Genomic DNA, 14,614 nt, shown 5'->3' with positions numbered 1-14,614 from the left:
AGTAAAAGTACATCCCATTTTTTAGAACTAATGTATGTCAAGGGGCGCCTGGGTGTCTCAGTGGGTTAAGCCTCTGCCTTCGGCTCAGGTCATGATCCCAGGGTCCCAGAATCGAGCCCCACGTCAGGGGTTCTGCTCAGTGAGGAGCGTGCTCCACTCCCCCCGCCCCCGCCTGCCTCTCTGCCTATTTGTGCTCTCTATCAAATAAATAAATAAAATCTTAAAAATTTAGAATTAATGTCAAGTCACTCTGCCTCTAAAAATAACTTTTTCTGGCCATTCCCAAGAAAACACCTCTATGAAAATTGAGAGCAAGCCCTATATTATTTCCTGAAGAGGGATTTAAAATTGGGGGTCCTCCTTTCAGATTTAGGTCTGTTGTTATCTGTGTCTCCCCTCATCCCCCATGGGAACCCTCCACCTTCTCAATTGGATATGCTCTTTACCATGCAGACCCATGAACGAAGAGTCGGAACCACCCGGGGTTGAGGCTCCCGGCCGCTGGCATGGCGTCTACGTGAGCAGGACGTCTCCGACACCATCAGAATCTGCGACCACTGTTAAGTCCCTCATCAAGTCATTCGACTTGGGACGGCCAGGTATTTCATCATTTCGTCTCATGAGCAGAACTCCCATGCAGACCATGGCCCCACGTATCAAGCCTGTCTCTACTCCAATACTGGCCCCGAGGGGATGCAACCACAGGGTCTCAGTCTAGATCATTCCACGCGGAGCCACTGTATCCCAGATACTTGCCTCAGCCCAGCGGACAGTCCAGGAAGACGACAGTGAGGAGTCTGGCTCACGTGTAACAAAACCTCCTCTTTCTCTCCACCTCTCCCGTAGCTTTAATTCCAGACTTGCCACCTTCCTTTTCTGCCTCTGTGTCCATTAAACTCAGGTCACGACCACTTCCCTCTTAGCTGGGCCAACCAGAGGCTTCGTTTCCTAGGAAACAAGGTGTTGAGTCTGTGCAGCTGGCTGTCTAGCAGGAACCCTGGCCTTCCCCACCTCCCCTCTTAGACTTTTCTCTGCCTGGTCTTGTGTGTGACCACCTGTGCTGACCTGTCATTCCTGGTCTTGATACATTCCCAGCTTTTTCTAGAAACATCTCTCTGGCTCACCGATTCACCTTTCTTCACTGTTAACTATACATATGAGAAAAACGCACATCCATACACACAAAAATATAGTAAATAAAGGAAACCGAGTACACCTCTGTCCAAAATAGGAGTGTATTTCTTCTCTTGACCACAGCAGTTATGCCTGTTGTGTAGAGAGACTGAAGTCATAGCTAATGCTAGGACATACCTGGTGGTCTTTGCTAAAAGAGTTCACAGCTCAGATTAAGACAAGACCACGAATATTAAAAGATGCAAAAGCCCAGTTACTGCATTCAGTCCATGAAGACGGGAAGTGAGTTAATAATAATAGTTTGTGCACAAACTTTCCTGTTTCTTCTTACCGTAGATACCTCATCATGTGTGTTTTCTTGTCCCGTGGGGTCCCACCTCTTAAGACCATTCAGTTGACTGCCCCGCGCCCCCCGCCCAGTTCAACACTAGTCCAGAGGAAAGAGAACAGAGTAAATGTAATCTGTTATAAGCAGTATGGGATGGTTTTATAAGAACAAATCAGGAACTACTCTTTGCTACTTGGAACTGAAACTACATAGAAATGTTCCCATTTCTTTTCTTGGCAGGTGGAGCCGGACAGAATATTTCTGTCCATAAAGCCCCCAGAAGTCCCCTGAGTGGGATTCCAGTAAGGACCGCTCCCGCTGCTGCTGTCTCCCCAATGCAGGTATTTTGAGGGTCTTGGATGTGTGGGTGGTGGTCCAGGCCACGAGGGCCCATGATGCTGGCTCATGCTCAGGAAACAAGAAGTGAAAACCACTTGGTGTATTTTTGAGGCATATTGAACATCATTTTTAATAAACCATGAATAGTAATAGCGAAACTTCCATTGAAAAATTGTGATTTTGATGGGTGCCTGGGTGGCTCAGTCAGTTAAATGTCTGCCTTTGGCACAGGTCATGATCTCTGGGTCCTGGGATCGAACCCCACATCACGCTCTCTGTTCAGTAGGGAATCTGCTTCTCCCTCTGCCTCTGCTCTACCCTCCCTCCTCCCCCTGTGGCTTGTGCATGCTAGTGCTCTCTCTTTCTCTCCCTCCCTCTCTCAAATAAATACATAAAATCTTTTTTAAAAAAATTACAGTTTGAGGCTTAATAAAGTTCTGAGAGAGACACCATATAAACCTCATACGATTTGTTAATGACATTTTGTTCCCTATAAGATACATCTGAAGTTGTCAGTTCAATGAAGATTATATTTTTTTACCAAAAGTGGATATTGAACTAGATATTTTTCTCAAGGAAGTGTTTTATTTTGTTTTTAAAGCACCCCAGAGAGAGAAAATGTTTACGATTTATAAATTCTTAGAGTTCACTGGGCAATCTGTGTCACCTTTGACATATTCTGAAGGTTCTAGACCAGAGCTTCTTGGCCTCTTGGCATTTTCTTTTCTTTTTTTTATTTTAAGATTTTATTTTTAAGTAATCTCCACACCCAACCTGGGAGCTCACAACCCCTAGATCAAGAGTCGCACACTCCACTGACGGAGCCAACCAGGCGCCCCTCTTGGCATTTTTTTAAGACCGAGACTTTCCATGTTATAATAACATTCAGCAGCTCCTGCTGAGCCAAGGGCAATGTCATTCACAAGTACCCTTTTTTGGTGTCCTTAGCAGCCAGTGTATGTTGTTTGGGATTTTTTTTTTTTTAGGCATTGAGATAGATCACAAGTAAGCAGAGAGGCAGGCAGAAAGAGGGGGAAGCAGACTCCCCACTGAGCAGAGAGCTCGATGTGGGGCTCGATCCCAGAACCCTGCGATCATGACCTAAGTCAAAGGCAGAGGCTTAACCCACTGAGCCACCCAGGCATGTCCCCCTCCCCTTATTTTTAAGATTTTATTCATTTATGACAGAGAGACACAGTGAGAGAGAGATCACAAGCACAGGAGAGCCGGAGAGGGAGAAGCAGGCTTCCTGCCAAGCAGGGAGCCCCATGCGGGGTTCAATCCCAGGACTTTGGGACCATGACCTGAGCCAAAGGTAGACACCTAATGACTGAAGCCACCCTGGCGCCCCTGTTGTTTGGGATCTTTTCAATTTTTCTTTTTCTTTTTTTTTTTTTTAACTTTTTTGCCCTGGAAGATACCTTGTACTTCTTATGTAAAACCAAGTAAAGCAATTACTTATATTCTAATAATCACTGAGTTTTTTAATGAAACTGAAACAGATCATGCTTCATTTTGACTTAAATTCATTGAGCTACACACACAAGATTGCTGACAAAACATTTAACAGCTGGCTTCTTGCCAGGGAGTAAAAGCCTGGGTTTGTATTCTGATTGTCGCCAGCATCCAGCTAGCTCCGTGACGTCAGTGAACGTTGAGTTAGGAAGAGACGTTTATCATGTATTTCTAGAAAATAGGTGGAGTAAGTGTAAATAAACCCAGTCATCGTGGGAAGACTAATAAATAGGAAGCAGAGAGTTTTGAGTATTTATTACTTTTGCTTATAATATAATTTAATCTTAATAGGGGCCGTGTTGAAAACTAGCTTGCAAAATTCCTAAAGATTTAATAATTGGCCCTTGTGAGCAGGTGCACACCACCGGCTCTGATTCATGTATAAAGTAAAGCACACGCCTTTTAAATAATATACAGCTTGAATGTTTCTGTATATATCCATATACCTAACACCAAGATAAAGCATCTTCATTGAATCAGTAAGGCCCTCTCCTGCCACCACCCAGTGGGTAATCTGTTAATGTAGCCATCATTCTGACCTCTGTTAACCTTAGATTACTGTCATATTGCTCTAGTCACTTGAAAAGAGAATGCATTAGGGACACCAGAGTGGCTCAGTCAGTTAAGCCTCTGCCTTCAGCTCAGGTCATGATCCCAGAGTCCTGGGATCGAACTTCACATCAGGCTCCCTGCTCAGTGGGGAGCCTGCTTCTCCCTCGATTCTTTGCTCATGGTCTCTTCTGGCTATCTCTGTCTCTCTCCCTCAAATAAATAAATCTCAAAAAAAAAAAAAAAAGAGAGAGAGAAAGAGTGAGTTAAGAACTCTCTCTTGCTCCCTAGCCCCAGAAATCACCACTGTTTATGGCTTGTTGTGTATCCTTCTAGGTGTTTTTCTTTCATAAAATGTGTGTGTGTGTAGGGAGGAAGAGAAAGTTTCATAAATTGGATTACACTGCACATTGTTCAGACACGGACTCATTTCACTTGTCATTGGAATGTAGTCCCTGAGGGCACGGATTTTTTTTTTTTTTTAAAGAGAGAGAGTGGGCGCATGTGTGCACATGTGAGCAGGGGGAGAGGCAGGAGAGGGAAAGAGAGGGAATCTTAAATAAACTCTACATCCAGCACAGAGAGAGGTTTTGCTTGCTGTTATACCTCTTGTCTGCAACAGTGGCTGGCACACAGTCCTATCACAGTAGAAGCTCAATAAATATTTGTTGAATGAATGAAGGAATATAACAGAGACATCTTCAACTGACAGTGTTTGGAGAAATAATGCATTCTTCTTAAAGGCTGTGTGGCATGCGGTGATCTGTTTAAGCACTCCTCTGTTGATGCACCTTCCTGCAAAAACAGTACAGGGAAATTCCTTCCATGGGTTTTGCCCACTTAAGAAGTTCTTCCCGCAGGAGAACATATCAATCACCCTTAGCTTCCAGATACCGGAAATTACTCTAGCCCATCCCATCCCGCAGAAAGGAACTGAATACAGGGAGAGCTCTGGTGTCCACTGCGCTTCCAAGAAAGGTTCCCAAAACATCTCAAAGTTGGCCGGTGAAAGGAACTTCTATTTCTGGCAAGTCTTTCTCTAAGGGCTTGCCTAGAACTACTGCTTCTGTCAAAACACAGCAGCCACTTTAGGCTCCTGCTACCACAGATGTGGTCCCGCCCAACCTGACAGTACCGTCCTCCCAGATTTGTTCAGGATTTCCTTCTTTTTAAGACTGATTAATATCCCATTGTGCATACAGACTGCGTTTTTTTTTTTTTTTTATACCATTCATCTGTCCATGGACAGGTAGTTTGTTCTGAGCTCTTGGCTATTGTGAGTAATGCTGCCAGGAACATGGGCGTGCAAAACATCTCTTCTGGATTCTGTTTTCAGTTGTTTGGGGTATAGGCCCAGAAGTGGGACTACTGGGTGGTACAGGAGCTCTATTTTTAATTTTTTGAAGAACTTCCCTACTATTTTCTATAGTGGATGCACCATTTTCCATTCTCGCCAGCGGTGCACAAAAATTCCAATTTTTCCACATTTTTGCTAACACTTGTCATTCTCTCTCCCATTTTTTAAAAATAATGACCCTCTGAACAGGTGTGAGGTGATATATCACTGTGGTTTTGATTTGCACTTCCCCAATGATGAGTGATACTGAGCATGTTTCCATATATCTGTTGGCCGGTAAAAATCCATGTTTTTACCCACCCCCTAGAATATACATAGAATTTTCCAGGAAGGTACTCACAAAGCTGATTAATAATGATTACGTCCCCCCCACCCCCGGGACATCTGGGTGGCTCAGTTGGCTAAGCATCTGCCTTCGGCTTAGGTCATGATCTCAGGGTCCTCAGATCAGAGCCCCAGGGCGGAGATGGGGGGGAAAAAAAATCCCTGCTCAGCAGGGAGTCTGCTTCTCCCTCTCCCGACCCCACCCGTCATCAAATGAATAAATACATTCTTTTTTTAAAAAAAAATATTGATAAAATAAGTTGTTTTAAAAGCTTGAGAACTGTTGCATGGACGCGTGCACACACATACCATGTTTACGTATCAGGTGTCACAAGCTCACCATGCTGGTGTGCCCTTTGGTTTTTTAGAGGCATTCAACGTACAGCAGTGTTCGGCCGGCCAGCAAAGGTGTGACTCAGCGTTTGGATCTTCCAGACCTTCCCCTCTCAGGTAATACCTTAAGGAGCAAACACTTTTGGGATGCTTGTGTGGTTCAGTTAGTTAAGGGTCTGCCTTCGGCTCAGGTCCTTATCCCAGAGTCCTGGGTCAAGCCCCACATCCTTATAGGGCTCCTTGCTCAGCAGGGAGTCTGCTTCTCCCTCTCCCTCTGCTCCTCCCTCCTGCTTGTGCTCTCTCTGTCTTTCTCTCTTTCTGACAAATAAATGAATAAACTCTTAAAAAAAAAAAAAAAAACATGGGCACCTGGGTGGCTCAGTGGGTTAAGCCTCTGCCTTCAGCTCGGGTCATGATCTCAGGGTCCTGGGATCGAGCCTCGCAACAGGCTCTCTGCTCAGCGAGGAGCCTGCTTACCCATCTCTCTCTACCTGCCTCTCTGCCTACTTGTGATCTCTCTCTCTCTCCCTCTGTCAAATACATAAATAAAATTTTTTAAAAATTAAAAATTTTTAAATTTTAAAAAACAGCAAATACGTTTGACCTCTTATTTTGTGAGGTTTGCTTTTCTTCTTTGCCTGAAACCGAGCTTAGAAAAATAGTTGATGGCATTTATTCCAAACAATTTAAGACTCTGTGTTCTGGATGTTAGATCCTACTTCCTGCCACTGTACTTCTCAGTGTGCATCTGTTCAGGAGAGATGTCTAGCTTTGGGGAGTTTTTTGTTTGTTTTTTTATGGAATCTCAAGAGAATATCTTAACCATCTTTAGAAGTAACTATTTTTAGAAAAAAAAAAATCTTATCTGATTCTGAAGGTCTCTTTGCTTCCACAATTCCCAATGCCTTTTTCATGCTGTCTTTGCCTTTGAATGTGGCCCTCTTCCTGTTGTTACTCTGGTATTTTTTAAAATCTGGACCCTGCTGGTGACACCGTGGTTGGAATCCACAATCCTCCCTGTCGCTTTGTCACTCCCGTGCCTCGAGTGCTGGTGGCCAGTGTGAAGCTGCAGTTACAGAGCGGCGCACACAGGGCTGGGCTTGTCTCTTGGCCCCATCATTCTACCTCCCGTGGCTGTGGTTTCCTCATCTCTGGGTTGGAAATAGTGCTGTCTCCCTCAGAGGTTCACTCCAGGGGCTGAGTGAACGCAGCTGGCTGTGGGCTGAGCAGAATGGGTGACCTTGACCTTCGCTTCTGTTCCTTTCTGCTCAGTTCACCTGTGAGAGCAGACATTAGCAGAAGGGTAAGCTTGTCCCAAGTATATGCCTCAGAATTATATGTGTAGGACTCTGTGTCCTTACTGTAAAGCCACAGAAAAGATGAAAAGAACTCTAAACAAATTATTTACTGGTGCCTCTAGCAGGGCAAGAAAGCCAGAAATCCGGACTGCGTAGATAGAAAGCTCTGGGACCAGGGTGGGATTTTTTTCTGATTCTTTCTACCATGCTGCCTTCTGGTAACAAGGCAGGGGATTGCTCTGATCAGCAATGTCATAAAGAAGTGATAAAAGCTTATCATATGAGGACTTGGAGTCAGAATAATGACTCCGAGGAAGAAGGAAATGCTAGGGGCACCTGGGTGGCTCAGTGGGTTAAGTCTCTGCCCTCAGCTCAGGTCATGATCTCAGGGTTCTGGGATCAAGCCCGGCATCAGGCTCTCTGCTCAGCGAGGAGCCTGCTTACCCATCTCTCTCTGCCTGCCTCTCTGCCTACTTGTGGTCTCTCTGTGTGTTAAATAAATAAAGAAGGAAATACTGTCTAAGGACAGGAGAATAAGAGGAAAAAAACAAAACAAAACAAAAAAAAAAAACAGAAAGGGTAAGTGAAGCCAGTAGAGCAGGCTCTTTTTTCTGTGCAAACAAGTTCCCCCTTCCTAGAAATGGAAGGGAGGTCAAAACAGAATATTGGAAACCCGCCTGATTTGCATTCTCTACACTTGCTCTGTAGTGGAAAATCGGGGATAACTTGGTTACGGGCACAGTGATGTATTCCTAGGCAAGCTTATTTTTGTTTTGTTTTGTTTTTGTAATTGTGGCTAAAATACCCGTAACACAAAACATACCATTTTAACCATGTCTTTAAGTACCACATGAGCTTTTGGTCACAATATTTGTGTCTTCTCTGTCCCTCCCACATTGCCTTTTGTGCGAAGAAGCCGTCATTTTAATTGACAAGCTAAATCTGGCGCTCAAACCCTAGTAGTTCTTGCCCCAAAGTAAACCATTCCTTGTCAGTGCCCCCCCTTTGCCCCACCACACACCTGTCTACGCGGATGATTCTATTTACTGTACTAAAAAAGGGTTACGCGGTAAAAACGGCTTGCTCGGGTTAGCCTTGCCAGCTTTGAGGTCATCAGAAGCTGCCGAAAGGAGATTAATGCACTGTTTTTGTTGTTCTCTTTAGTGATGTAAGCACTGTTTTTCCTCTCCTCTTCCAAGCTCATTAGCCTCACTCCCCACTTTGCTACCCATAATTGGCGGCTCTTAGCCATACAAGCAATGTTTTCTTCCATGACTATTTACGGTGTCATAGGAGGCGACCGTGGGTTCAGCCTGGTCACAGAGGCCTGTCTTGTGGCATTGAGCAAACCACCCTTGTTCTCCGAGCTCCTGTTACTTTGTCAGTATAAACCAGATACTCTCAATGTTTTCTCCAGATCTGTGCTCTGGTGGTCCTTCAGGAAATACCATCCAGAGGATTCTGCCTGTTTCATTAACCTGTTTTAACTCCTAATAGAACAGCAGAAAAGGAGTCTTTAAAGAATTTATGTTTGCTTATTTTTAGCCAGCCAGACCGTAGGACTGGAATGGCTTTTTTTTCTTGTAAAATCGTTACCGTTCTTGGAACCCAGCTTTTGCCTGCTGCCACCTGTGACTTGAAAATCCCACTGGGTATCTTCCAGCCAGTCTCTCTCTCTCAGATGCCTGTCAGTTCAAACAAAGTGCTTTACTGGGAGCAGGGCTGGCTCTGACGGGGTAGGACCTGTGCCGAGGGTGTAGAAGGGCTTTGGTTCATGGCTCCAAGGGTGCCATCTTTAAATTCTTCATAATTTTTGAATTAGGGGCTAATTTGGCATTAGTCTCTGTGAATTATGTAGTCAGTCCTGCCTGGAGAATCCTTTCTAGAAAAGGCCATGTCCCGATGTGCATTTTTTTTACTTAACTCTATAAACTTAAATTTATTATATATTTATACTTAGGAATCCAATGAGAATTCTGTTGTACTTGAGAAGAAGGTGTGGTGACCAGTCAAATTTCTCTTCTAGGTGAATTTTCTCTTCTAGGAATAGGTGACTATGTTGTTCTCCACACAGATCTTTTAAAGGGAAGGGGTGAGGACCTGAAACCGGACCCTTATCTCCGGAAGAGCCCCTCGCTGGAGTCCCTGAGCAGACCCCCTTCTCTGGGCTTCGGGAACACGAGGCTGCTGAGTGCGTCCACTGGGGGCTTGAAACCTCAGAGCAAACTCAGGTATCATGTTTACACAGTGAGACCTCACTGGGTTGGTGGCCTTGTAATCTTCCTTCTGTTTCACCGCCTGTGGTCAGTTTACTTGTATGTGTATTTTTCCTTAATGAAAACAACCAGACACAAAAACGTGCCTTCAGCATGGGAAGTGGGCCCTGGACAGCAGGACCGTGCAAAGTGAAATAGGGCCGTGGAACCAGAGTGGATGCAGACTCTTGGGGGGTCATTAGTTGGGTTAAGAAGTCTGGACGGGGGGGCAGCATTTCTGCCAGGGGCCTGTGGGGGTTCCCGTGAGGAGCCCTGCACAACATTCAGGGAGCTGGGGGTGGTTTCCTTTGGTTAGACTGTCCTGGGGGCCTCATGAGGACCAGCCCTGGCAGACGCATCATCATCTCCTAGTATGGCCTGGGGAGGCAGACAGATGCTCAGATTATCACCGCTGGAAAGGAAGGTTGGGGTCACCTTGTGAATGGTCTCCATTGCCAAGGTTAGAGGTTTCTACTCTTTTTGGTAAAGCAGGGAGGAACCACTATTTTGTGGGATTCGTATTTGGATTTTGAGTAGTGGTACAGGAAACAGTGCATATGGGAAGGATTGGAGGGGCGCTTTGAAGTCAGCATCACAAGTACACTGGCAGTGATGGGAGGGGGAGGGCAGGGGAGAAAGAGAGGACAGAGACGGCCAGGGTGGCCACCAGAGGCCTGGCGTGGCTCCCGCCTCTGCCACCTCTCCCTGTTCAGTGTTCCTGCTCCCCCAGGCCCCGGCAAGCCTCCTCCAGCCACTTCCCCACCCTCGCCTCTCCCGAGGCTTCTCCACGTGGAGTCCATCTTCAAAAACAGGAAGAGCGTCCTGTGCCGACCTTCTCAGAAACCTCCCCTGACTTGTCATGCACCCTTCCACCCACGCTCCTCGTTCTGCTCCCTGCGTTCCCTGCGGCTCGGCACCCCTCCAGCTCACCCGCCACTTCCATTCTCAGCCTTTGCAGCTGACACGAGCTTCTGCGACCACTCACAAGGGCCCAGCCTGAATCATCTCCCTCCTGTCCTCTCACAGTCCCGAGTGCTTCCCTTGCAAAGTCAAACCCTTCACAGGCTGCTGCTTGGAGAGTAACAGCTGCTTGACGGACATGCTAACTACCATTATGGGTATTGTAAAGGATTTTATGAAAGTCTGAATAAGTTCAGCTCTTGGCAGATCTTTGGGTGTAGTGTATATTTGGACCCAAATAGATGAAGTCATGCATTTCAGAGATTCAACTTAAAGCCTCAGATACTACATATTAGCCTTGTTTATGCACAGGAGATTTAAGTGATCAAAACTGCTTTTAAGGCCCAGAATTAGTGCTAGCCTGAAACTGCTCTTTTCTTTATGCCAGAAACACGTACAAAAAGGCTATGTGTATGTTAATATGCAATTTATATTATTACCCTTCATCATGAAAGATTAAATTAGTGATTAATGTGTTATTTTATTTTCATATTCACGTCATTGAGACAAACAAATGACAGGATAGAAATCACTTGTTTTGGTAGTTCTCATCCTATTATTATTAATTTGGAGGGACTGTTGTATCTAGTTAACATTATTTTTTAAAGAAACCTGTTCTGGGGGCGCCTGGGAGGCTCAGTGGGTTAAAGCCTCTGCCTTCGGCTCAGGTCATGATCCCAGGGTCCTGGGATCGAGCCCCACATCGGGCTCTCTGCTCAGTGGGGAGCCTGCTTCCCTTCCTCTCTCTCTGGCTGCTTCTCTGCCTACTTGTTATCTCTGTCTGTCAAATGAATAAATAAAAACTTAAAAAAAAAAAAAAAGAAACCTGTTCTGTTAGTGTTGTGGTCATCCATGGATACAGAAGCTCTTTTCTAAACCTGCATTTCAGTCTTTCCTAGTTTGTCAGACCTAGAAATTAAGTTCTCAGCGATGAAGTAACAAACAGGCACAGTTACCATAACTTCATAGTTAACAGCGACCATATACCAAGGGAAACAGCCATCAAATTACACAAGAAAATTTTTAATGCAATATGACATTTTCTTAAAAATCTCTCTACCTGGCCCCTGGGTGGCTCAGTGGGTTAAGCCGCTGCCTTTGGCTCAGGTCATGATCTCGGGGTCCTGGGATCGAGCCCCGCATCAGGCCCTCTGATCAGCAGAGGGCCTGCTTTCCTTCCTCTCTCTCTGCCTGCCTTTCTGCCTGCTTGTGATCTCTCTCTGTCAAATAAATAAATAAATAAAATCTTTATAAAAAAAAATCTCTCTACCTTAATTCAGGTAGCTGAGGTCCTCAATAATCCCATTACTCCTAGAAATATTTTTAAAGTATTTTTATTAAGGGGCACTTCGGTGGCTCAGTTAGTTAAGCTGCTGCCTTTGGCTCGGGTCATGATCCCAGAGTCCTTGGATGGACCCTCGTGTTGGGCTCCCTGCTCAGGGGGGAGTTGGCATCTCCCTCTGCCCCCTCTGTCCCCACTTGTGCTCACTGTCTTGCTCTCAAATAAATAAAGAAAATATTTTTTTAAGTATTTTTATTAAGAGGGCGCCTGGGTGGCTTGTTGGGTTAAAGCCTCTGCCTTAGGCTCAGGTCATGATCCGAGTGTCCTGGGATTGAGCCCCGCATCGGGCTCTCTGCTCAGCAGGGAGCCTGCTTCCCCTTCCAATCTCTCTCTGCCTACTTGTGATCTCGGTCTGTCAAATAAATAAATAAAATCTTTTTTTAAAAAGTATTTTTATTAAGTATCAGAATGTTACAAAACAGTAACAATAAAATGCGTGTAAGGTATAAAGAACAACAATGCTGCTGGATATCAACCTTCCAGTTTGAGGAAAATAAAGTTATTACCGTTGAAATCTCCTGGCAGCACCCCCTTCTCTGCTCCACTCCAGGGCCACCACTGTCTCTGACTATGGTATATGTCATCCTTTGCTTTTCTTTCCCAGTTCTCACAGTGGATGCTTGTATCCCCAAACAATATCAACAATATGTTACTAAGTTAAAAATTTTGTATACATGGACACATGATGTGTTTTGTTTGTTTTTTCAAAATTGTTCCTGCTGTTCAAGTTACTGCATACATCTGTAATTCATCAGTTTTTATTGCTGTACAGTGTTCCATTGTAGGAATATACTGCTGTTCTCCCATTTTCCTGAGGATGTACATTTGATTGTTTTCAGTTTTTTAGTATAAAAAGTGCTACTATGAGCATTCTTGCATATGTGCTCTGATGATATACACATCTAGGGGGTGAATCCTATATCATGGGCTTTGAATTGGACAGGTCCACTCGTGTGTGGATTTCTTTCTGATAAGTACAATACAGTATTATATATTTATTTTCTCCTTTCTATGATTTTCTTACTATGTTCTTTCTCTAGCTTCCTTTATTGTAGGACTGTAGTGTACAATATATATAACCTAAAAAATGTGTGCTCATGACTGTATGTTATCAATAAGGCTTCCTGTCTCCAGTGGGCTATTCATGGTTAAGTTCAGGGGAAATCAAAAGTCGTGCGTGGGTTTTCAGCTGTGTGTGGGGCCAGCACCTCTATTCCCCATGCTGTTCGGGGGGTGCACATGCTCATAAATTGCCTATTAACAGTAAATGTTCCAGAGATACATCAGCTGTTTCATTCCTGCTCTCCTTCCTGCTGTTCCATCGCTGGGGGAATCTAATTCTCGGTTTACAGTAGTCATTGTGGAAGACGCTGCGTGGTCTTAAATCCCTTGGTAGTATATGAATAATCTTAGGTAGCATAAAGATTAACAGATGTCTACAGCAAACTGAGAATTAGAATGCTGTTGTGGATTAATTAGTTAAATCATTTCCTTTGACTAAGCAGGTGCTCAGGATTGAGTTAACGTAGCACACACTGAGGATGGCCCCCTTTGGAGTGTGCAAAGACCCTGTTTTGAGTCATTTTTACTGATGATCACCTGGTATATCCTTATCAGCACCAGCCAATCTGGTGTTTTTCAATGCCCTTTCAGTCTTCCTTTTTTTTTTTTTTTTAAGATTTTATTTATTTATTTGACAGAGAGAAATCACAAGTAGATTGAGAGGCAGGCAGAGAGAGAGAGGGAAGCAGGCTCCCCGCTGAGCAGAGAGCCCAATGCGGGACTCGATCCCAGGACCCTAAGATCATGACCTGAGCCGAAGGCAGTGGCTTAACCCACTGAGCCACCCAGGTGCCCCCAGTCTTCCTTTTATATGTTATGTAGATAAGGTGAAGTCTTGAAGCTTGTGGAGTGTTTTTTTTCTATAGCGTCTTCAGTTAAAATGGCACTGTACTTAAGTCAATTGAGGGCTAGGTGGACAGAGCCAACAGATAGATTTAAAAAAACAAAAACAAAACCAGCCTCTTTCCAGACTTCTGATAGCTAAGAAGTACAAATTAATTTTTCTTTCGTATCGTGACACATAGTAAAATGCACTATTAATGCAACCGATTTGGTTGTTTCTCTTGAGTCTCCCTGGGCTGACCTAGACTTTGGCTTTTCTAATCTAGTTATTTGTCTCATATGTACTTGAGGCTTCTAAACATTAGCATCTTCTCTTTACTCTGTGCTCTTCTTTCTAACCAGCGTGGAAAGAAGAGACCCGCTGGCTGCCTTGGCCCGGGAATATGGTGGCTCCAAGCGTAACGCTCTCCTGAAATGGTGCCAGAAGAAGACAGAAGGCTACGAGGTGAGTGACAGCGTCGGCCAGCCTCCATCCAGCTCTGGGCAGCAGCAATCCTGGGCCCATATTTGTCCTGTGCATGTATATGCTTGGCATCTAATTGTTGCCTTTCTGTTCTCCTAGGGAAGGCCACAGTGGTGGTAGGGCTTACTGTGGTGCCAAATGGGACTGAGAGCCAGTCCACCCAACAAGCCATGGACCTCAGTGGAGGTCTGCGTCTCCTGCAGAAGGGCCACCTTTTTCTTTACTCAGAGGAGATGTAGTCTCCACAAGCAATGGGCCCAACAGGCTGCCTCAGTCCAGGGAAGACAGCCTTGGCTGAAGCACCTTTCCAAAGAGGGTGCCTCCCTCTGATTGACACAAAGGCCCCATTTTTTCTGTTACTTTAGAGCTGTTTGCGTTTAAAGTTTCAGTTTATCAAGACAGTATTTGTCTTCTGGGAAGGTTACACGAGGAAGTAATGCTTGATAGAAGTGTAAGCTTTGTTATTATGAAATATTATATACAAAGTTAAAAATTCACCAAATAGCAGGTAC

At 44.7% G+C, this 14,614-nt stretch overlaps 1 protein-coding gene across 8 annotated transcripts in view; it reads left to right on the top strand.

The window, feature by feature from the left end:
* The window catches only part of SPECC1 (sperm antigen with calponin homology and coiled-coil domains 1), a 280,480-nt gene that overhangs the window by 200,918 nt on the left and 64,948 nt on the right, over positions 1–14,614 (top strand). For all 8 annotated transcript variants that reach the window (XR_014304589.1, XM_082705732.1, XM_082705731.1 and 5 more), the window contains 5 exons: positions 454–599; positions 1,703–1,803; positions 5,915–5,996; positions 9,252–9,408; positions 13,982–14,084. Coding sequence is in view for 7 of the 8 variants with exons in the window: in XM_082705732.1 (XP_082561858.1) it covers positions 454–599; positions 1,703–1,803; positions 5,915–5,996; positions 9,252–9,408; positions 13,982–14,084 (589 nt within the window). In the remaining variant the exon portion in view is untranslated. The remainder of the gene's footprint in view (positions 1–453; positions 600–1,702; positions 1,804–5,914; positions 5,997–9,251; positions 9,409–13,981; positions 14,085–14,614) is intronic.

This window comes from Mustela nivalis (genome assembly GCF_964662115.1).
Source record: "Mustela nivalis genome assembly, chromosome: 17".
Taxonomy (NCBI): Eukaryota; Metazoa; Chordata; class Mammalia; order Carnivora; family Mustelidae; genus Mustela; species Mustela nivalis.
Note: the sequence above shows the minus strand (reverse complement) of the source record. Positions and strands in the feature narration are given on the sequence as shown.